General features: G+C 42.6%; 2 protein-coding genes across 2 annotated transcripts; one reads left to right on the top strand and one right to left on the bottom strand.

Moving 5' to 3' along the window:
• Positions 1-4,475: 4,475 nt before the first annotated feature.
• LOC128761225 (uncharacterized) lies at positions 4,476-14,539 on the top strand. The gene is made up of 6 exons (XM_053869307.1): positions 4,476-4,724; positions 9,684-9,907; positions 10,003-10,099; positions 10,319-10,414; positions 10,497-11,008; positions 11,417-14,539. The coding sequence occupies exons 1-6, from the start codon at positions 4,683-4,685 to the stop codon at positions 12,819-12,821; spliced, it is 2,376 nt and encodes a 791-aa protein (XP_053725282.1). The 5' UTR covers positions 4,476-4,682; the 3' UTR covers positions 12,822-14,539.
• Positions 14,540-20,219: 5,680 nt separating this feature from the next.
• Positions 20,220-20,799, bottom strand: LOC128761004 (transcription factor HES-5-like). The gene is made up of 2 exons (XM_053868831.1): positions 20,663-20,799; positions 20,220-20,552 (listed from the first exon to the last, which is right to left on the bottom strand). The coding sequence occupies exons 1-2, from the start codon at positions 20,783-20,785 to the stop codon at positions 20,220-20,222; spliced, it is 456 nt and encodes a 151-aa protein (XP_053724806.1). The 5' UTR covers positions 20,786-20,799.
• Between the last annotated feature and the right edge of the window lie 1,292 nt (positions 20,800-22,091).

The following is a 22,091-nucleotide window of genomic DNA, read 5'->3' as shown; positions in this document are numbered from 1 at the left end:
TTTTGAATCCAACAAAGTCCAGACACAGTTCTGCTCATCACTTATGGGATGTGTGCCATTACATTTCATTAAGACGTTTCAGAAATGTAAATTTTTCATCTTTTTCATAAAAATGAATGAATTGAATATGAGGGCCAAGACATCTTAACGGTCAAACTGTTCATAAAAACTGTACTAAAAAAAAAAAAAAGAACACCAATAAGTTTTCAAATTGAATAAAACAGTAAAATGAAATACATTATTTGCATAAAGCTAAATTGAAACGCACCCATTTTTGGAGGTAAATGAATCGACATACAATCTACACCAAAGCCATTATTTGCTTAGTTGAAAGTTCTGTAGAAAACCCTCTCTTCAGAGTGTTCATCATCTTGACAGATGTCTACCACAGATGATTACAAACAATATGGTCATGCTTTTAGCAGTTCCTCGTATACCTTATTTTGCATGATTTTATTCTAGTTTGGGAATTTCCTGAGAAATCTTTTACATTCTTTGCCTCTGCTTGCTTCATAACATCAATTCTTCATCCTCTCTTTGCATTTTGGAGCACTTTTATCTGGTTCAGCCATTGGTTTTCAGCCAACTTTTAAACAAGCAAACGTGTGATCTACGTGTCTATAAAGTTTAAAGCGAGACGTCATGTTCGCCATTAACTGCGTGTGGGATGAGTCAACGCATCAGTATAAATCTAGAGTATTGAAAGAAAGCAACCAAATCCATGTAATATCATTACATTGGTAGATGGTCAACCCGTTCTAATTGTTCATGGTTTCATGTCACCATATCGCCCAGCACTATCTCTGGACAATCTGGATCATTTCCCATGGCACACACCCCGAATGGAAAACACTGGCATATTATGACGTGCGTTTAAAGCAGTTTGCAAATACAAAACACCAACATTTCCACCATATCTGCCATCGCACCATATCTTAACCACCCGTCACACTGTGTGACGTCATACACCGGCAGGACCCCCAGGAGTTTGACTACGTGAACGCATTTGGTACCGACAATAGCTCTTAGCTTTGTTTCCTTTTGGTTGGACCTTTATTTTCTTTGTCATAATTTGTTGTTCTACTTCCCATTTACATTTCTCATCTTCACAAAAAGAGAGGTTTTGACATATGATGCATTATTGGTACTCTTGTCTTAGTAATGTGCAGATTGCGCGTACTGTATGTAGAAAACAAGATGTGAACACTATCTCTTCCCATGTTCCATTTGTCAGTCCTCCAATGTAAAATGGCAGCAGATGATGTGGACTGTAAAGGACACACCAGACCATGACAGATGCATTTCATGGCTGGTTAGTTCTGATTACCAGCAAAAGCGTCATGTGGCTGCTTACATGTGCCAACATCCCCCACGTGTTCACGTGTGCATCTTTAAAACATGCTAGCACAGAGAGTTCTGCTCCATCCATGTCTGAATCAAACGAAGCTTATAGGGCAAGTACTCTGAAATTGAATATGGATGGCTCACAAAGAGTTAAAAGATGAGCTAAAGACAGTCCCGTCTAACCCAACTGACTTACCTTCCCGTGACACCCAAAGTCTTACACATATTATCATGAGCCTCTCCATGTATATGGTCTTCATATGGAATCTTCTAGAGGCTTCACAGCAACAGCAAGTGTGCTTTCCATTTTTAGACACAGGCAGGTCTGTGTGTTTTTGTTCAAGACTGTGTGTGTGTGTGTGTGTGTGTGTGTCTGTGTGTGTAACTCATCTGACACGCTCTCTCTCCTTCTCTCCCTCTATCCGCCTCCGTACTTCCACACAGAAATGGCAGCGCTCAGAGACAGGCATCCAGATGCAACAGCCATTAACATGATCAACTGATCATAGCTGAGAATCCTCAGCGCTCTGCATCATGGCAGATCGCTGCACAGATTCTGCTCACCATGTTGCCTCGTGAACAAAGCCATGCACATATTCACATATCTGGCAAGCCAGTCGGTAACCATAACAACTAAACTGCCCAGGCAGCATGACACGAGTGAATCTGGTGAAAAGATATCATACATGTTAAAGTGAGGGAGTGTTAGAATGAAGCTGAATATTATGAACATCTCTAGCTGCTATAAGGAGCCCTACACTCCTGTCATGGTCTTTCCTTAAGCTGCTTTCACATACGGATGACCAGATCATTGATATTAAACCTCTTCAGTCTTGAGTGTTTGTTCAGTTTTGCTTTTGAATTAACTAGAAGATGTCAAAACTTCATCTTGTTAGAAAATTTGTTTTTACAAAAAGGAAAGTCCGGTTTGTAGACATTTATTATAAACAACAATAAGAACAATAAGAACAGTCTTGAACAGAAAGTCTGTCCAGTCCGAGACAGAGTAAAAATGCATTCAAGACCAAGAGGAGACCAAGAAAAGTGATCTCGAGACCAGTCTGGAGACCAAGACCAATCTTGAGTACTACAACACTAGATGAATTGCACATATTGTATGTACACTGGATTCATTCTCAAAATTCTCAGTTTTCTTTCAGGACTTGTTGCACAAGTCTTGTGTGTTTGAATGTGCACACGTTCCTTCCATCTTTTTCCTCACTGTAATGTTGTTGTATACGATAAAAATGGTAAAAGGTCTCTAGTCTCTTCGTATGTGGGCGAGGGAGCTAGGGTCAAGGTATTAAAGTGATCCAGGAACGTGATTCAGTCAGCACATCAATGAACCTCATTATCTTCCTCTTCTCCTTTTTCATGGTCTGCCCATCTCTTCCAAAGCATCTTCCTAACCTTCCCCATCTGGCTCTCCTGTCATCTCTGCCATTGACAACCTTAATATTGTCACCTCTGGAGCTTCTTATACTGCTTCCTGTGGTTTGCTAGGCTCTCAGCCATTCCATTATGGCAGGTCGCAGTACAGTAGAGTAGTCATGGGTTGATGAGGTATCATGAAACAGTATTCAGGGTTGATGAAACAGTATACTCATTTTCAGAGGCCACTAGATGGCGCTCTTGGTTAAGAAATGATATTTTCCATTTTGTTTAAATTTTCCTGTCTCTATCCTCCCAGAACTTTCGTTGTAGAGACGCAGCTCCAAAGCCAAAACGTGGGGCCCGACTGGGAATCGTCTATTACTTTTCTCTCAAGTCGTATCATTTGCCTACAAATCACCCTCAAAGAACCCGAAATTTGGCAAAAATCATGAAGTTGCTGGAAGCAAGCTGGTTAGAGTGGAGCAGAGCAGTTGAAATACGGTCACATTCGAGTTTTTAAACTATGATTGTGGCCAAACAGTGGCGTGCAGAAACATGAAAATCTCCAGTTTTGCAGTCAAACTTGTCCTCTCTTGTAAAATGTGGTCAGAATTACTGTAGCACTTTCAGAATTGGTGTGAGAGTCACCAACGCTAGGCAGAACACGTTTTTGGCTCCATTGAAAATGCATTGGAGCTCTGTGGCTGCTGCTTGAAAATCAGAAAATTATTGGTTTTCGACTCGCCACCCTGGCCAAACCGTAGACTGTAGACACATGAAATTAGTTAGAGACGAAAGCCTCAGGATTCTTGCGTTTTTTTCGCGAACTGCTACGGTTTCCGAGATACAGCCGTTTTTTCAGGGAGTAGGTAGCTCGGTCAGAGGGTGTGGGGCGACGGAGCTGCAGAGAAGGGGAAAGGTCACAGCCTGCACAAACTGCACACACACTGTGGCATCTTTGCCGTCTTTTGAGCTAGAGACACTGTTCAAAGCTTGAAACATAGCAGCAGACCTTCGCTGTCGCCTGCACAGCCGCAGTCACGAGCTTTTTATTCATAACCACAGTTGTGAGGATTGGAAATTAGTTCCAATCCCATATAAAAGAGGTCATGTTCTGACCTGCTTGGTTACTGGTTACCACAATTACGACCAATTCCAATGTGGTTTTAGAGGAACGTGCTTAAATCCGTTTAGCATCTTGTGGAAAGGTATTCCTGGAACCATTGAATTTGGGCCATGCTCTCAGGGCAGTCCTAGAATATGTAGTGGAGCTTGTACCCCCTAGTTGACCCCTGAGCACCTCTGTATTCCCTCAGTGGAGAAGATGACTTGTGTTGGTGAAATGAACTGCCTTAGCCGTTTCAACATCAAAACAACTCCCAGACACAATAGAGCACCTTTCCTCCACTCTGTTTGTCGAATATGAGACACTCCTCTTTACACAATACTGAAATCTTCTGGACAGTGGACGGATAAATGGTGTTTTCCCTGTGTCTCTGTGTTTATCGCTGCATGAGAGCCTCCCTCCTGCACATGTGGAGGCTACACTCGTGAGTTTCAGCGAGAAGATGACATCCAGAGGGAGACTGTGGCAGAGAGCAGCCTCTGATTGGCTGAGGAGAATTTATACTTCACCAATTGTATTGCTCTTCTCCCTGCGTGCTCCCCTATACACTTCTGTACGCCTGTGTGCACTTCATCCTGTGCTGGCAAGACTGCATATGTGTGTGTGAGCGTGTGCATATGATGCAAACATCGGGAGCTGTGCAGCAGGGGGAGGGGTGAGGGGAGACACTCTGAAAATACGGATGAAGAAATACTTGGAGCAGAAAGGGGGACACGAGAGAGACAGATGCTTAAGTCATAGTGAGGGGAAATAGACAGATCGGAGGACCAGAGGGAGACGAGCTGCTGGAGGAAGCATCGGCGATTTTCACAGGCAGCTCTTCTCTGTTGCCATAACGATGGGCTGCTGGCTCTCTGGACCATGGATGGGTGACCAAATGGTGAGTGATCAATGACACAGTAGTGTAGGTGAGGGATTTGGTGAGGTGGCATTTTGCAGATGAAAGTCAACTCATGATTCTCATGTGAATCAGCTTCTGCGTGCTCGCTAGTTCATGTGAGAGCGAGAGATTTCTATGTTAGCTCGCGGGCATCTAGACACACGCAGGTGCCATTTTGTGCTTGAGCTCAGGCTCTGTGTTGCGTGCGTGTGGGTTCATTTGGATGTAGCTGAGGGTGACTCATGGATGACAACAGCTCATGTGTTTCATTTTATGGCTGCTGAGATCCATATACATGCGTGCGCCGATTTCTAATGTTAAACTGTGCAGAAATACGTTCACCTCTCTATGTTTCACTCTGGTTGGCGACATTTGAAGCGTGTGTGTGGCGCTGAATCTTGCAGGTATCTGCAGAAACGTTGTGACCCGGTTGCGTAACATCGATGAATCCACAATTCCAGATCGATGTGTTTTCTCTTTAATCGTTGTGTTTAAACGAAATTCCAAAACACAAACTTAAGTATGATGTCATGAATTGCTGTGACGGTGAAGTCGGAACACCGAGTTCCTGGCTCATATGCGCCGTTACGTGAAAGTGGGCCAGGGCCACACGCGTTTATCGCTGCTGAAACTATCCCCGGATTTTTGGACTCGTAAAACGCAACGCCGTTTGATGTCAATGATTGCGCATTTTACATCTCCCCCTGATGAAGACATCTGGTGCAGCACAAAAATATATTGATGACTAAGTGTTAAAACTGCAGGAGGTGTTGATTTCTGGACTAATACTGATTCTTATTCTAGCAGAATTCTGAAGTGCTAATTAAACAGTGTCAATATGCTAATGGAGGATAAATTTAACACTTCCTGTTACTTATCCTGTTCTAGATGAAGATGAAGTTTCTCTGTTTACTCCGGTTAGTATCAGAGTGTTACATTCATTTACACTTTGGTTCAACGCTTTTGCTGTACGATGAGCCAGCGACGTATCTGAGTGTCCTCTTCTAATGAGCCGATGGCGGTGTCAGTAGTGATGGGTAGGTGAGGTATCATGAAACAATAGTGCAGAGCGGATGAAACAGTCTCCTAATTTTCAGCTTAGTCTGAAAATAATGTGAGGTTTTGTTGTTTTACAACATTTTACAGCAGACAGTGCCATCTGGTGGCCTCTGGAAATCAGTACACTGTGTCATGGAACCTCATCTGTCCTTTAATACTTTGTCATGGAACCTCATTTACCCACCACCTGCAAACAGTTTGGATTCTGATCCCTGTCGTCCTGGACCATGCTGTTTGGTGGCACCATGTTTGAGATGAGGATGGACTCAACATATTCTTCTCATTTTCTTCTCAAATGATAAAAAGCACCAGAAAGAGGTCAAATACTGAGATTTCCAATCCTGGCCGGGAAGGTATTTCACTTTTAATTTGTCAGTAGAAACCAGGTTAGTAAATGTCACTTTATTTTTTTTTCTTATTACTGTCTTTCCCCTCATGTCTTTACATTAGGGGTGAAACACATCAACCATGGATAGGGCGGGTAGATACAGAAAATAGTTTTGAGTTAACCCATTGTAATGGTTCGGGTCTTCCTCAGTGTCAAAAGAGAAAAATAAAAGACGAGGTGATGTGGGGAGAAAAGACTGCTCTTGGTTTAACTAACAAGAGAAAAAGCCAGTTTCCACACTTGGAGACACGACCATCACACTCTTTTGTCTTTTAAAACAAGAAGGAAAAACACTCCCCTTTAGCGCTTCCTCTACACGCCACCGGTGCCAGGGCCAGGTACACCCGGGCACAGCGGTCAGGAGTACTGGGTATCGAACCCAACCTTTACACCATGACCGTTAAATAGAGAGGTGTGATGGGCACTCGGGAGGTGTGGCCTCTCACCCAGAGGTATGATGGGTAGGGACCTGACCGAGAGTATATAGAGAGGCTGTGGGGGGAAACGTGTGAAGAGATTTGTGGCCCGAAAGAGAATAAACATCACGTTCCCAACCAGAGACTCCTGACCGTTTTGTCCTGCCACAGAGATATTTTAAGGAGTAACTCACTCATGGCAATAAACAGTGCCATTGTGGATGCAACTGAAAACAGTGTACCAGTTTTTAGAATGTTAGCGACATGACCGTTTGGATGAGAGAGACTTTGCTCCTGTGTTATAACCCAGGGCACAATTTTTGAGAGCTGCCTCAATTTTGTCGATGTCTTGAATTTTTGGGAAGGCCTAGTCACGTACACAAAGGCAGCTGCATGGATGACTCTTTCTCACTGCAATTAAAGTTGCAGTTGTTTTTAACATGAACTAACTGGGGCGCAAATACTGATGGACCTTTGATGCAAACCATTTAAAACTGCTGCGTAATTTTATTGTGTACACTCACTAAAAAGCTGTGCCAGTTTATGCAGTTATAAAGACTGGAATTACATATTATAAAGTGCATTAATTATCTGGAAAACAACGAGACCATAACAATCTCTTTGGCTTCCTCCGCGCCTCCTCAATGATGTGACATATCTCTAGCTAATAGTTAATTCAAAAGGAATGTCATTCAGCATACTACAAATGACTTACAGTATTGAATCAGCCTGTTTCTGTCTGACAAATAAATGAAAGAAAGTGAAGAAGCTGCTGCATCAATACTTGCAAAGCAACACATTCAAATCTCTTAAAAATAGAATAACTTTGCTTTACTGACTCGTTTTTAGGTTCTTGATGACGCCAGTAAAACACCCCAGAAAGTGCACATCAGTGAAAAGATCATCTTCAAATATTAGTTTCCACCACTGACCACATTTTAGCCGCTTCCCCAGATATGGTGAATCCCAAAATCCACCTGACGAAAACAGACTGATGTGAATTGTTTACCAGACGTGGCCCGATTATGTGTTATGTTTTCACAAGTTTTGAGTAAACATTGAAGGAAGGGAAGTCAAACATTCGGGATCGGCTGAGACGATACGGCCTGTCTTCTGTAATGCACAGTGGATGAGTCATCATTTGCCGACTTATCTTGCAGGATCACATCCAACTTTTGATGTGTCTTGTACTTGGGAAAGTGGATTGAAAAGAATGAGCCAATGCTCTGTAAACTGGGATCCTCTCTAAGCATCATTTGAGTTCACTTTCATTTGTGATGGGACCATATAAACATAACATTTATCATGTAGTGCAAAGAAACAACCATGATCGTCTGACTTTTTATAGTCGTAGTTCGGAGAGACATACAGCCTGTTCCATTCAGCCATTTAGTTTCTCCCTCTAAACTCATGAAATATTTGCATGTATTTTTCAGTTCAGGCCTCACGTGTAAGATAGTTATTTGTCTCTATTTTTCAGTGTGTGGGCGAGCATCTTAGAGACAGTCTTCTTGTGTGCATCTGTGTGTGGATTTGTGTGTGCATCTGTGAATGTCTCAGCAGCTGTTATCTAAAATGATCAGTTGAACACTGTTTCACAAATAAACCTTGCCAAAACTGACCTTCTCTTACACACAGAGCTGTCTTAATTCCTTGTGGGCATTCACGTTCCTTAGATGCGCATCCCTGATGCCAGTCTCTCTAAAGGTTCCGCTGGGCTGGAATCTTTTCCTGTACATCGGATTCCATCTGGGTGTTGCTCATTGAACCGCAGCAATATTGCGCATCAACAGCAGAGGGCTATCGTGAACATGTATTCATGTTTACGTTATTTACATGTCAAATATGAGTGTAATTACAGGTCATATGTTTTTGTTCTTCCACACCATGAAACTCTCCCTCACTCCAAACACAACAAATGTACAAACATATGTCAATTTGGGATGAAATAAACCAACAACATCTTTCACAGTGTCTCATAATGTTCATTTGGTGCCAGCTAACTGAATAAGAGTCAGTGGAGTGACACGCTGGTGTGATTGCAGCAACCATCATTTCATCAGATTAAATTCATTATCAGGAGGTGTTTGCGACATCACTGGAATATTTGGACACCATGTTTCTGTCAAGGACTAATGCACTTCCTGAGAGTTTTCATGTGGCCACCAATGGCCATTATACTGCAGTGTCTGCTGTATAATGTCTGCATCATCCAGAGCAGTGATTCTTAACCATAGGGCCAGGGCCCATAGTTTTTTTTGTTTTACACCTGTGGGTTGTGAGGGCTGCGAGACGCTCAGTTTTAATATATAAGCCACATATGGTGGCAGTAGTGTGTCACTGAATTGACTTGACAGCTGCACATCTGTGATGGTTAACAACTATGGTTCTTGAAAGGAAAAAAATGATAAAGAAAGTGATCTTGCCCCGTTTAGCACTTCTTTTTTATGGCGGAAGTTTCATTTACTCTTTTATTGTTATTTAGACATTGTTTTATTATATTTATTTTATTCAGAATGGTATTTAATTTTTCCAATTTTCTCAACACTTTGCATCAAATGTATTTTTTTTTCTGTAGTGAATTTGATGATTATGACTTGTACCTGGTTCTGCTGCTGGTTGGACTTTTCGATGACAAATATCTTTGTGATGATCACATGGTCATTTCACAAGGTTTTGGTTTGTTTACGTGCAAGTAGATTAAATATGGTTATTGATCACAAATGAAATCAAGAGTCATGAATCAGTTCATTACATGAATGGGCCCGAGGCTCATTTGTTCTGGGAAAGATGGGCCCCGAGATCCAAAAGGATAAGAACCCCTGGTCTAGTGGCCTCTGAAAATTAGTCCATCCAGTTTCATCAACCCAGCAACAGTGTTTCATGATACCTCATCGACCCATCAATAGATTTGAACGAAGTCCGATCGTGTTTCTCAGAGCTGTTTCAAAGATGCAGGGTTCAATCGCCAGCGGCAGTGCTACATTTCAGCCCCCAAAGGGAATGAAAAATGATTCCTTTGACAGCAAATAAAAACAATGTTGACATTCCAGTGTTGTTTATTACATACCCTCTTTCTCTGTTTCCTCATGTCAGATCAACGGACGGAGTCTAAAACACCTCAGTCAGCGAGATGCGCTTCGGATACTGGCAGCCAGTCAGCTTCCTGTCACCATGCAGGTTAAGACCCAGAGAGGCTGTGGGTCAGAAGCGGAAAGGGGTGGCTGGGAGCCCCTCCCGCTCGACCTCAGACACCTGAACCTGCCTTTGCCAATGATGGGGCCAGGACTCAACCTACCCAGTCCCTCCTACCAGGACAGGTACAGAAAAAGACATATGACATTGTAAAGTTATTGCTATGTTTCTGTGGGTGAACCGTTTAATACTCAAAATGTTTTCTTGGTTGTTGTTGCAGACACTACTATGCCCATCTAGCTCTGCCAAAAGACCACTGTGATGGAGGACATTATGGCTACTTGTCCGGTTCTCAAAGAGACACTGTGGACCAGCAGGTAAAACACGGCATATTAATAGTGTAGTCAAATAGTTTTGATATTGCTACCTTGCAAAATTGATCCAACAAGTACAGTTTTGTGAATTAATATTTAAGTCAGTGATGCTTGCATTACAAACAAAGTCAGTTCTGGACTAAAGAATGGTTTATTGTAGGTAACAAACAACATTTATAACAGATGTATTTCTCAATTCCTGCATGGCTACATGTTCACCAGGATCCAGAAATGACCAATCGTCGGCCCAAGGGGCAGAGCTGTCTGATGGGATGTTGCAATGTCAATGGAGATGAACCTCAAGGTTTCCATAGTCAGGTGAGAAGATAAAGCTGCTCAGATGGTAAAAATAAAAAGTTTAGTTTCGATTGTGACTGGTCTTCATGATTCTCTTCTGCAGACGGACGATGATGACTTCATGTTGGAGAAGCCTTTAGGGTATCTCCCGATCCACCATGAGTTGGACAGTGGTCTTGGATGGACTGATGGCTCCCTTCATCAAGGGGACCTTTCAGGGTTAGAGACAGAGGAAGGAGGCCTGGAGGAGTGTCATTCACACGGGGCACTTGCCCCAGGAGGTTGCGGCGGGTTTGGAGGCGGCTCCCCTTCTTCAGAGTCCTTCATTTCCTCCGAACTGAGCGACTCTGGCTTCTACAGCGTCAGTACTGGAGAGTTTCGTCATTTCCAGAGGCTACTTGAGAAACGGATGCGACTGTACAATGCCAGGCTACAGCATCAGGGTGAACCCTGTGAGAGGCGTGAGCGGCGTGACAGCTGCCCAAAGAGCCACCGTGAGTTATTGGAGGCCATTCCAGAGACACTGACAATGCAACCGCAGTGTCCACGACTGCAGCTGGGGATGGATGAAGGAGTCAGTCCAGTGATTGACTGCCCACCTCGTGGCCTGTTCAGGTATTCAAGCTATTAACTGTCTGGCAAAATGCTATATTCCAATCGAAACACTGTGTTTTACTTTACAAGCTTACATTCATAAACTGAAGTTACTCTTGAAACAGTCTCATACAGTGTTACGACCCCTCTTTCTTCGCCAACCACTCTGTTATCATGCCTCCAAAGTTGTTATCATGCATCGCTCAGTAGAATGAGACTGAGAAAGAGCAGAAAGGGGCGGAGCTGAACAAATGACAGTTGAGTTTAATGGACATATCACCATCCATTTTTTCGATTGAGTCACTTAAAATGATTGTGAAGCATTTAAGTAATTTGTTGTTACCCTATGAAGGCAATATTGCACAATGTGAAGGCAATATTCTACAGTGTAGAAACTTAACTAACAATGTAACGCCGTGTGTTTTTCAGGGTATCGTCAGTCCAGTTCCATAAAGCAGACCGTCCATGTCTAAACCGCCACAGCTCCAGCAGTGGTGCCCTCTTTAATCCTTCCCACGCCCATACTGCGGTCTCACGAATGACTGCTCCAGTCCTCTCCACCTGCAGCACCCCTTCCAGCCACAGACGTCCTTTAGTACCTATGCAGCAGCATCACCAGAGCTCTGGCTCTGTGGGTATGCTCAGGAGAAGTCGCACACTGCATCACCGCCCTCCACCGCATGAGAATCGCCGCCGAGCCAGCCACCCGGCTTCACCTTCCTATTGCTCTGCAACCCTCCACCATTGTGGAGGACTCACGCCGCACTCGCTTCTTCAACCAGGCCTGCCGGAGGAAAGGGAACTTCTCAATGACGTAATGTCAAATCCAGCTGCTCTAAACGTCCCGTCCCAACAACATCCCAATAATCTGGGACTTATGAGGAATGCTATATCTCAAGAACGATTTTTTGACAGCAGTCCAAGCGGGCAACTTGGTCAGCATGACTGGTGGCACTCTCAGCAAATGAATCTGGTCCCTGAACATCTGGTCCAAGAAAGAGAAATCGAGAGGGAACTGGAACAACAGAGGCAAATGCAAACGGAGAAGGAGATGGAGAGAGAAGCCCAGATGCAGGTGGAAATGGAGAGAGAACGACAGCAAGAATTGGACAGGAAGATAGTCAGAGACAAGCAGCACCTCCAGAGTTTAATGGATCTTCCTCAGCAGGGGGATGTCAATGACACTTGGCCCAAACCAGCCAGCCGACAATCGCAGGTCTGTGGAACAGGCAAAGGTCCATACAGCACCTTGGAAGGGCACATTGGCACCGGTGCTAATGCTGGGTTGGATGTAAAGAAAGGACAGATGAATCCAAATCCAATCTCTAGTATGCAGCCAAAACCGAATCCCAACTCCAAACCCAATCCATCCTTCAGGGTGTCCAGGAGCCAACTTCTGAGAGATCGCGCATCACAACTGGCCGACGAGCGCAGTGGTGGGATGAGCACGGATGAGGAAACCAACACTGATTTGCTGATGGGGAGATACTGGAGCCGAACCGAGAGGAGGGAACACTTTCTTTTGGCGCGAGAGCAACGGCAGCAGCAGGCCAGAGGTGGGTCAATCAGAGAGGCCAACAGGGCAGGAGGGGTCACGACAAGGGCCTCTGGCTGCGATAAAGAAAATCGGGACACTCGAGTCGGCAGCTCTTTTCAAGACAGCCGCTGCAATACGGTCCTGGAGCTAAGTCAGAGAAAACTGAGTCGTCTGAGGAATCGGAAGATGTTGGATGACTGGACGACAGTGGAGGAGCTGCTCACTCACGGGACCAGACTGGACAGCCACGAGAACCTGCTGTGCCCCAGCTCCCTGCTCACTGTCACCACAGTATAACTGCATGGACCCTTGTTAGTGTTTATGAGCATGAGTGATGCTGAACTTACATTTCTACATCAAAGTTTTTCATCTTTTGCTCGGCCTTCATCAGTCCACTGAGACTGTTCAAATTAGGTTTTCGTGTGCAATAAGTGGAGACTGTTTCATTTGGAAATCTTTTCAACCAAGTATTTGTCCTTGGATTGATCTAAAACGTGATCAGAATTGATCTTCACAGCTAAAATGTATACATACGGGCTTCCACCCTAAATATATCTTACACGTTGGTGGGAAAAAAAACCAGCCACAAATCCTTAAACATTTGTATGAACCCATATTTTCCATTTGACCGAGTTTCAATCAGAGCAAATGAAGAGTAAAAAGGTTCGGCTGCTCCTAGAACTGTGAGTGTGTGAGCGATGGGACTTCATTGTCATCACTGTTCATCACCTCAATTTATAGCTTTATGTGTGTACAGCACTCTGGACAAAGTGTTAGTGCATGATACTTTTTGGACACAACTCAACGTGTGCTTCATGCTGCTTTTAGTTTATATAAGATTTGATACAAATTCAAAAGCACTGTTTTGTGTGATGTACGCTTTACCATCAGGTCCACTGAACACGGTAACAGTAGTGAATCAGACCACAGCAACAAAAGCTTTCAAGAAAAACTTCTTCAAAGAACCTGGTGGGCAGAAGCAGGAGGCAAAGCCAGAAGAAGGATATTGATGGAACTGGCTGTGAAATGAAACAAGACGGGCAGAGTTGAGCAAACAACACCTACCGCATTGTTTGTTGTCGTCCACATTAGCGATGAGGTTTCATGACCCAGTGTTGAAGGGTTGATGAGGTTTCATGAAACGAGTGCAGATTTCCAGAGGCAGCCAGATGGCACTGTCTGCAGTAAAATGTTTGGAGTTGAACTAATTCAATGAAACCTCACATCAATTATAATCTCACTGTTTCAGCAATCTCATCTACCCATCACTATTATACATGTAGCGCCTCAGAAAACTATTTCCGTGAGGTGGATTAGCCAAAAAGTAACTCAATGTATTCACAAAGAAAATCAAATGAACTTGAAAACATGATTTAAACAAGATTTAAAGACAGTAAAATAATATATATATAGACAGGGCATCAAACCAGACAGGGCATGGAGTATACATATATATATATATATATATATATATATATATATATATATATATATATATATATATATATATATACACAGTGGTACCTCGGTTCTCGACCACAATCCGTTCCAGACGGCCGTTTGAGAAGCGATTTGTTCGAAATCTGAATTGATTTTTTTCCCCATTACAATGAATGGAAAAAGAAATAATGCGTTCCAAGCCTTAAAACAGGCTTTTGTAGGAGTGAATGTAGAGTGTCTGCTGCAGGTGCGCTGTTCCTCTATGTGTGTGGCCGCTGCATGTGGGAGGGGTTGCCGAGTGAGTGACGTCTCTCCAGAAGTGAAGAGGTGCCCGGTGCGTGTCCAGCTCTGAATGTGAGCTTCTGTGCAGTTTGGCACCTCCCACCTCTACCACGGTCCAGTGCAGAGACAGGAAAGGTTTTACATCTCAATATGAAGAAAAAACAGTCAGTAAATGTACCTAACAGGACACGTCTGCATACAGAAATTTTTGTTCGAATTACATTTTGTTCGAATTCCGAGACGTTCGAAAACCGAGGCACCACTGTATATATATATATATATATATTACAAAAGGAAGATGCAAACTGTCAAGTTTGAAACCCGAAGAACAAGGAAGACGTGTTGGCAATGATGTACTTCATTGATTTTTAATAAAATCCAATGTTACAGATAACAAATAATATACCACAATGGACTTTTATAGAGCAATGTCTGCCTCCTACCAATAGTTTTCTAATTACAAACCTGAGATAGTGAAAGAGAGACAGAGGTAAAGTCAAGGTGAACAATGATTAGCAAAGTTCAGTATCATCCAGTAATCTACCGATTCCAGGTCTGAAACTTGGGCTTACTTCCCACTTTATGTGGAAAAGTGTACACATCCATTTCAAACAATGTTGCTGTCACTGCTCACATGCTTCCCTGCATTCTGTACATTGGCATTGCAGTTCACCAATATATTCACCAGGGGGAGCAGCCCACAGTCAAAAGTTTATGACAACCTAAATGTATATGACAACGTATCCGGATCCGTACATAACACTGAGCACAAATGGGCTTTTAAGTGCAATAATACCTCTAAGTAGTTTGATATCAATGGTCCCCATCTATGACAGTCACACGTATTTACGAAATACACAAACGACAAGTCGCCACAAGTGCACACCTATCCTTCCTGATGACAATAGCAAAGGTTCTGTGGATACTTATTTATTTTCTTAACATCGCAGGGACCTAAGAAACCGACTATTTGCACACAACTTTTTGGTACAAGTTTTCCCTCAGCTCTCTAACAGGGACCGAAGCCAGTGGAACCACTGTAGATAAAACAATGTGTTTATAAAATGTCACAGTGATTTATCAAGGGGAAAAAAGCATCTTTATCTTCATTGTGTTGGACATATTTCAGTATTTTTCTTGTGATGGTTAATGTTTATATGATCCTCACGTCACGCCTAATCAGGCACGGATTTCACTGATTTGAACACAAATCTAATTGTCTCTTTAAATGGATAAATTTTACTGTTGTTTTGTGCCATTAAGACATGTATATATTGATTTTGTCCGAAGTCGAAGATGAGAAAAGACTCTAGTGGATTTATCAGGCGATTGTGTGTGTATTTAGCTTGTGTTTTGGAGACTGTACATATAGCACAGAGGTTTTAAATAGTAGCTTTAGAAACACTGTTGTGGATGACACTCATGGGAAAGTATTTTCGTTTTCTGTGAAGTTGATATAGAGGGTTCACCTAAGAAACACACCGCTTGAAGATCACTTTACATCTTCTCCAAAGTCACATTTTCAATTGAGTCCGAAGTGAAATCTTGAACGTCGACCTATGCCGACATATGGTTCAGTTCTTTCTTTATTTTTTATTCTGAGACTGACATTGGTTCCCTCAATTGAAAACATGTCTTCCTCTCCAACATTAAACGGATGATGAATCTGACTTGTCATCTCTATTTTGAGTGCACATCAACGCTGCCAGCAGCACTTTATGCTGAGTTGGCTTCACTCAACATTTCACTGCATGCAGGGGTCCGAGAGGTTGAGCACAGCAGCTGGATTAAATGAGACAGTGGTGAAGAGCTTTTCCTGTGTGAAGACAGTTTGATTTAGAGAGCCAGACACAATGTGCTATAAATAATTTAAAAGGAGAGTTTTGTTTTCCAACCTGTCTTCCAGTTGTCATCCTTAGTTTCTGCCAGCCATTACTTGAGATGAAAATGTGGAAATGATAAGTTTAATAACCTTATTCCGGGTTTTCACCAGGATTATTTGAAGCTGCAGACGAAAAAAAATAAAATAAAAAATTCACCATTTGATCCATTTTTTCAAAAATCAGGCCCCAGTGTGGCAAAAGTTCGTTCTACCTCAACATGCACACACGTTGTTACGAAGTGTTGATTTCACAGTTAGCCTCAGAGCTCCACCACATACTTTTTTACCAGCTCCACCATCTGACTGGTCCTTCAGCAGATGTTCCTCCCCCCGACAATAAATTCCATCACAATCTACAGGAAATGTGGATGTAAATAAAGGGTGAAGGCAGCATTATGCTGTGAAACTATCATGGTATTGCTGTATATTTTCAGCACCACTATCTATTACCACCATTGTTACGCTGGCTTTTGGAAAAGAATGATCACAGTTTGAAACATCTCTGAGTATATGTTATGTTAAGTGCTAGAGCAGGACGGAAGACTCTGATCATGTGACTCTGGAGAACACAATTGGGGAGAGAAAACAAAAATACATTTTCACCTTGGTTGTTCCTCTGTCTTCTCTCTTCCGCCCTGCTGTGACTCAGAGTGTCTGAATAATAAATGACGTGGAGAGATTTAGCTCCTTCTCACTTGCCCCGCCTGAACTCTTTGCTTACGTTACACGAGGACAGAGAGGGCTGAAAATAGCGCCGCTGTCCTCATGTGATGCCACGCACACTGGAGAGGATGCTTGCTGCTGGGGGAACTCCACACATCCCTTCGTCCAGCCTGCGACACCACCTCCATCCGTCCGTGCAAAGGTACAAGAATTTTTGGAATATGATGCACATGTGATTGTAATAAAGAGATTTTAATTAGCTATGAAGAACCGGATCTGTGTTTTCATTCATGCATTAATGACAAGATGAACAGAGAACCTTGGGCTGATTCTGTCAGTCAGAATAAACCAGGACTCTCAGTCACTCATTCATTTATGTATGATAGGAAAAGTGCTTTTCCGTCATAATTGAAGCGGGTAAATAAATGAATAAATACATAAAATAATGAAATAAAAATAAACAGAGGAAAATATGCTTATAAAAACAAACCAAACAGAAAGGTACTATGAAAACTACTGAGGAGTGTTTTTGAATTAAGAAGCAGCCTTGCTTGTACTCCGCCTAGAGCGGCGCACGCTGGAGCCACCATTGCGGAGCCGATCCCTCCAGGGTGGCCATGGCCGAGGTCATACGGAGAACTACGCCAACAAACTGATGGATCTCCATTCTAAGTCTGGCCATCCAACACCAGCAGGCCATCAGTGAAGTGGGATCATTCTTGTGCTGGAGCTCAACCTCTATGTGTCAAGCCGTGGATGCAATGAGGCGCGGAAGAAGATCAAGCGAGAACCTGCTTCCACTCGGGACTCAGTCAACTCTGGAGTTGAAGAGTGAAAGAGTCTCTGGATCAACCTCATAGCAGCGCCTGGTTGTGCTCCCTTCAAGGCTTGGAAGCAGCAGATGTGGAAAGGTTCGACTCAATCGCAGCGGCCTGTTTGGAGGAGGGAGGGCCTCACGGGCCTCACAATACGTGCCCCCAATATGTGGCCCTTTGCTGCGGGCCCAAGCAACTGAAGCAGAGTTGGTGGAGGTCAACGTCAGGTGTGATTCCCCCACACAATCGCTCGCATCAACTACTGTACCAAAGCTTAGGATGAGAGCTTTATGTTAGCAAGGATGCCAATGGTTTTGTACAACAGTACTTACTCAGAGGGTGGGGCATTATTATGCTACGGAGGGTAGTCTGCCCCATTGTGTGGCAAGATCATGTTTTTTTCCTTCAGTGTGAGAACAAAGTTCCGGGAGAACATCCAATAGCGAAGCCTCACCAGAGGACGGTGCACACTGAAGGAGGATGCAGATGCCAGCCAGCTGCTGCTAAATCCTCAGGTTCAATGAACTTGATGGATGAAAATGTGACAGACTTTTTGTATTTTTTTTTTATATTACATGAAACAACAGGACTTTTTTTCCTCACCTATTCCGATCATTCGCAATCAAAACAATGTTCTTTGTGATTAACGTGAAAAAAGGGAAATATTACAAAATCCGTAACAGGGGAAACTGCGCCCCGTAGTGGTGAAGGGTAACGTATGCAACTTGAAACAGGCCCATAATAATAATACGTGGACCATCCAGCATACTGGTGTAGCTTTGTGTAAACTTGTGTCTGTGCTTTTTGTGTGCGCGATGTGTGTTAGTTTTGTGTCTCAGTCTGTCAGTCTTGTGTTACTGCTTCTCAGTTGTGTGTTACTGCCAGTCGTATTTCTTATCTTCTTCTCTCTACTCGTTTATTTGCAACACTCACTTCTGTTTTGATGTATGTATGTGTATGTTTATCTATCTTTTTCCCCTCTTTTTTTTAATGATAATGCAAGAAATAGTTACACCATAACAGGCAGTGACTCAAAGAGACCACTAGGGTGCCTTCTTTCCCAAAACATTTTTGGGTGCTTTACTCAAACTCGCTGTACGCTTGAGTTATTAAAAATTTTAAAAACAAATAAATAGTTGAAAAAATCGTCATCAAAAATTGGCTTCTATAAATATCAGGTCATAATTCATTGGATAAAATTTTATTTAATCTTGAACTTGATTTCAAAATGCATTAATTCTGATGTAAAATATAGAACTTATAGAACTTATTTTGCTATTTTATTATTATTATTTTTTTGTTTTTTTTGTTTTTGCTGTATATGTGTCACTGATAGTGTTGGTGTGATCAACCTACACAAAATAACTGTCAAAAGTCTAATCTATTCGTTGGAAAGAATCAAATTTACTGGAGGAACATTAATGGCACTGTGCTTAAGGGGCATGCGCTCAGGTACAAGAGGACACAATCACTTGGACTATCCCCTGACAGGATTGATGAAGATATCACTATTTTAGAGTTCCTTGATGTAGATTTTTTTAGGTTCAGTGTCTTGGGAAATTAAAAAAAACAAAGATGTCCTTCATGTGAAAGAAATGATGAAATGCCATGAAATAAAAAATACAAGGATTTTGATGTCTAATGTAAAACACAATAGCGTAAAAAGTAATTTTATGATGAATGAACACCAGAAGAAAACAAAACAGTTGGTTTGCATAGTTTGTTTATTGGGCAAAGCCATGAGGAGCCATGAGAAGATGGACCCCTGAAGAAGAGTGATGACTCATCACAACAACAGCTTGTAGATTTCTACAAGACACTCTGGACTCACAGAGAGTGAAGGTTCAGTCGTCTTTATCAAAGACAAACCTGTGACAGTATCTGAGGACACGACTCACTGCCAACATCTTGACACATTTGATCCAAATGTAGAAAAGCTCAGAACATTGATCTTAAAACAGATCACATTGTTGTCTATAAAACACTCATTTTGCAAACACAAACAATAAATCATCACTGTAGAACTGTGACATGAGTCGGACCTTTTGTCAACAAAAGGATAAAAATGGATCTTAAAACAGATCATCATGAAGTGAAGTCCCCGTCTATAAAAAGACAATCAATACTTCTGATCAGTGTCAATCAAAGCTCCAATATTTCACTGCATTTGAGAACAATCAGTGACATGTGGTGACTCACAAACTGACTCACTGACAAACAGTGACTCTGTGATGTTCAACCAACGTTTTAGAAAGAAAAACAAACATTGTGATCTTAAAACAGATCAGGCCCAGATTCATAGATCAAAAATCAATAATAACATTCTGTCAATTCCAAAGAGATATTTCTGATCACAGTGATCAATACCACACTTCCAATACAGGAAGTCCAACCATCCATAATCACCACTCATGAAGTGAGTTCAGATTCATGCAACATGCATGATGAGATGTTTCCATCTTCACTTGAAAGAGGTCAGTGATGTCACTTCCTCCACAAACATCACCATAAAGTTCATTTTGAACATTCAGAAGAACCACTGAAAAACATTTCCCAGAGTTCAGTGCGTCATCTCTGACCAATATGGTCATCTCAGAGCTCCAGTCTGGGTGTCTACCAAGGCCTCCAGGGGCCGCAGTCGCCTGGACTCTTCTCTGTGCTGACGCTTGTCTGGACTGTGGAGGTCAGAGGAGGGAGGTCCATCTCTCCCAGCTTCTTCTCAGAGGAGGACTGAAGCTTGTGGAAGTGCTTCAGCAGTCTTCCTTGTTGTTGGCTCTTCTGCTGCAGCTGGCTCAGGAAGCAAACGGTCATCTCCAGGATGTCTGCTTTCTCCAGTTTGGAGTCTGGTTGCTGTTTGAGGAACTCTGGACCCAGGAGAGACTTGAGCTGCTCGATGCTGCTGTTGATTCGCTCTCTGCGTAACTTCTCCACCAGAGGCTTTCTGAGCTGGAGGAAGAACAAGACAGTCATGAGTACACCTGTTCTGCAGTGTCATATGAGATCCATCAGAGATGGTTTCTGCTGAAAGATCAAGTCTGAGAGGTTCTTCTATTTACCTTGTGGCTGAGAGTCAGGTGCTCCTGAGAAGTGCTGAGTGCTGCAGTGGCTGTAGGTGCCATGTCTGGATCTGTGTGCTGTAGAGGTCTCTGTAGAGAGAATGTGATCTCTGCTGGCTTCATCCCTCCTTTTATAGTCCCACATCTCCATGTCAATGTGTGAGTCCAGCTCTGGATGAAGGTTCTCACACTCTCCACCAATCAGAGAGTGAGCTCAGACAAAAGAGGATGTGTCACGTTCATGCCGTCATTGCCCCGGGGACAATAGTTAGATCTCAGGGGGACAGCTGGTGGACTGGGGGAGATGAAGTGTGTGGATGTGGGAACGTGGTGACCCTGTAGAGCCGGTCTGCTGCCCCATGATCAGATCAGTGACTCTGGCACACGTTCATCATCACATCACACACGTCACACACTCAAAAACTCTAAAGAACCATCTTTGTTGAGCAACTTTTAGGATTTCATCAAATAACATGGAGTGACTTCTCCTGTGTCTTTCACAATTTTGTATCTGGAATAAGGGCGTACCGTTTATGGTGAATGGTCAATGAGATCCTGTGAGTACTTTTTCCATTAAAATAATATTCATAATAGACAAAATAAAAACGACTGACTCAGCAAAGTCGAATTGTTTTATGAATCGCTGAAACATTTTCAAACTTTAGTTATGGAAGAAGAATTGAAAGTGAAGGATATATGGAGGTGGTCAGCAATTTTTGTGCTGCTCTAAAGTCTTCAAGTCAAAGGTCAGCTCCATTGTCCCTCAGTGGTCTGTGAGTGAGGCTCCAGTGGTTTCCCACACTCCTTTCACTGCTGCTGGAACAATAGAAGTGTGTCTCATGATGCAGCACAGTAGGTGCTGAAGCTCATCTCAGGAATTTGGGCATCAACTTTTAGTTCAGAAAGCAAAACACATTATTATTATTATTATTATTATTATTGCTGTTGTTGTTATTATTATTATTTAATGAACTGATTATGCCCCCTTTATTTGATTCTGAATTTGGGACAATAGTGAAATCACGTTTGCTTCATAGTTTCTTCATGGATCCAAAAGATTCGAAAGAGAGATATACATAAATCAGACATAATTTTTGTGATCAAATCACAAAAATATTTCATGTCAGTTCTTTTGGACAGATTGAAGGTGCAGACCTGAGAGTGAGACTGGAGTCCAGATGCAGCAGTTTGAAGACACGTGCCTCAGTGTGAGGAGAAGCTTCATGTCACTTTCCCACACTGACTCTGCGCCCTGTTGGTGGAAGAGACTGCAGTGACAGATGCTGCTGTGTGTCGTCATGAAGACCAACCATCTGGAGGGAAAGATGACCATTGGATGGTTCAGGTTTGCTCAGTTTGAAATTATTAATCTGGATTTTTTTCCTCTGAAAGAAAGAAAGAGACTTTTCAGAAATGTTTATTTTCAGAG

The sequence above is a fragment of the Synchiropus splendidus genome, chromosome 6 (assembly GCF_027744825.2).
Source record: "Synchiropus splendidus isolate RoL2022-P1 chromosome 6, RoL_Sspl_1.0, whole genome shotgun sequence".
NCBI classification, from domain to species: Eukaryota; Metazoa; Chordata; class Actinopteri; order Syngnathiformes; family Callionymidae; genus Synchiropus; species Synchiropus splendidus.
The sequence above is the reverse complement of the archived record's forward strand: the minus strand, read 5'-3'. Positions and strand labels throughout refer to the sequence as shown.

Coding starts and splice junctions, on each gene's coding strand:
- LOC128761225 (XM_053869307.1), top strand. CDS start 4,683: ATGGGCTGCTGGCTCTCTGGACCATGGATGGGTGACCAAATG. Junction 9,908..10,002: donor AGTCCCTCCTACCAGGACAG/GTACAGAAAAAG, acceptor TTGTTGTTGCAG/ACACTACTATGCCCATCTAG. Junction 10,415..10,496: donor CTCAAGGTTTCCATAGTCAG/GTGAGAAGATAA, acceptor TCTCTTCTGCAG/ACGGACGATGATGACTTCAT.
- LOC128761004 (XM_053868831.1), bottom strand. CDS start 20,785: ATGAAGCCAGCAGAGATCACATTCTCTCTACAGAGACCTCTACAGCAC. Junction 20,553..20,662: donor ACCTGACTCTCAGCCACAAG/GTAAATAGAAGA, acceptor TTCTTCCTCCAG/CTCAGAAAGCCTCTGGTGGA.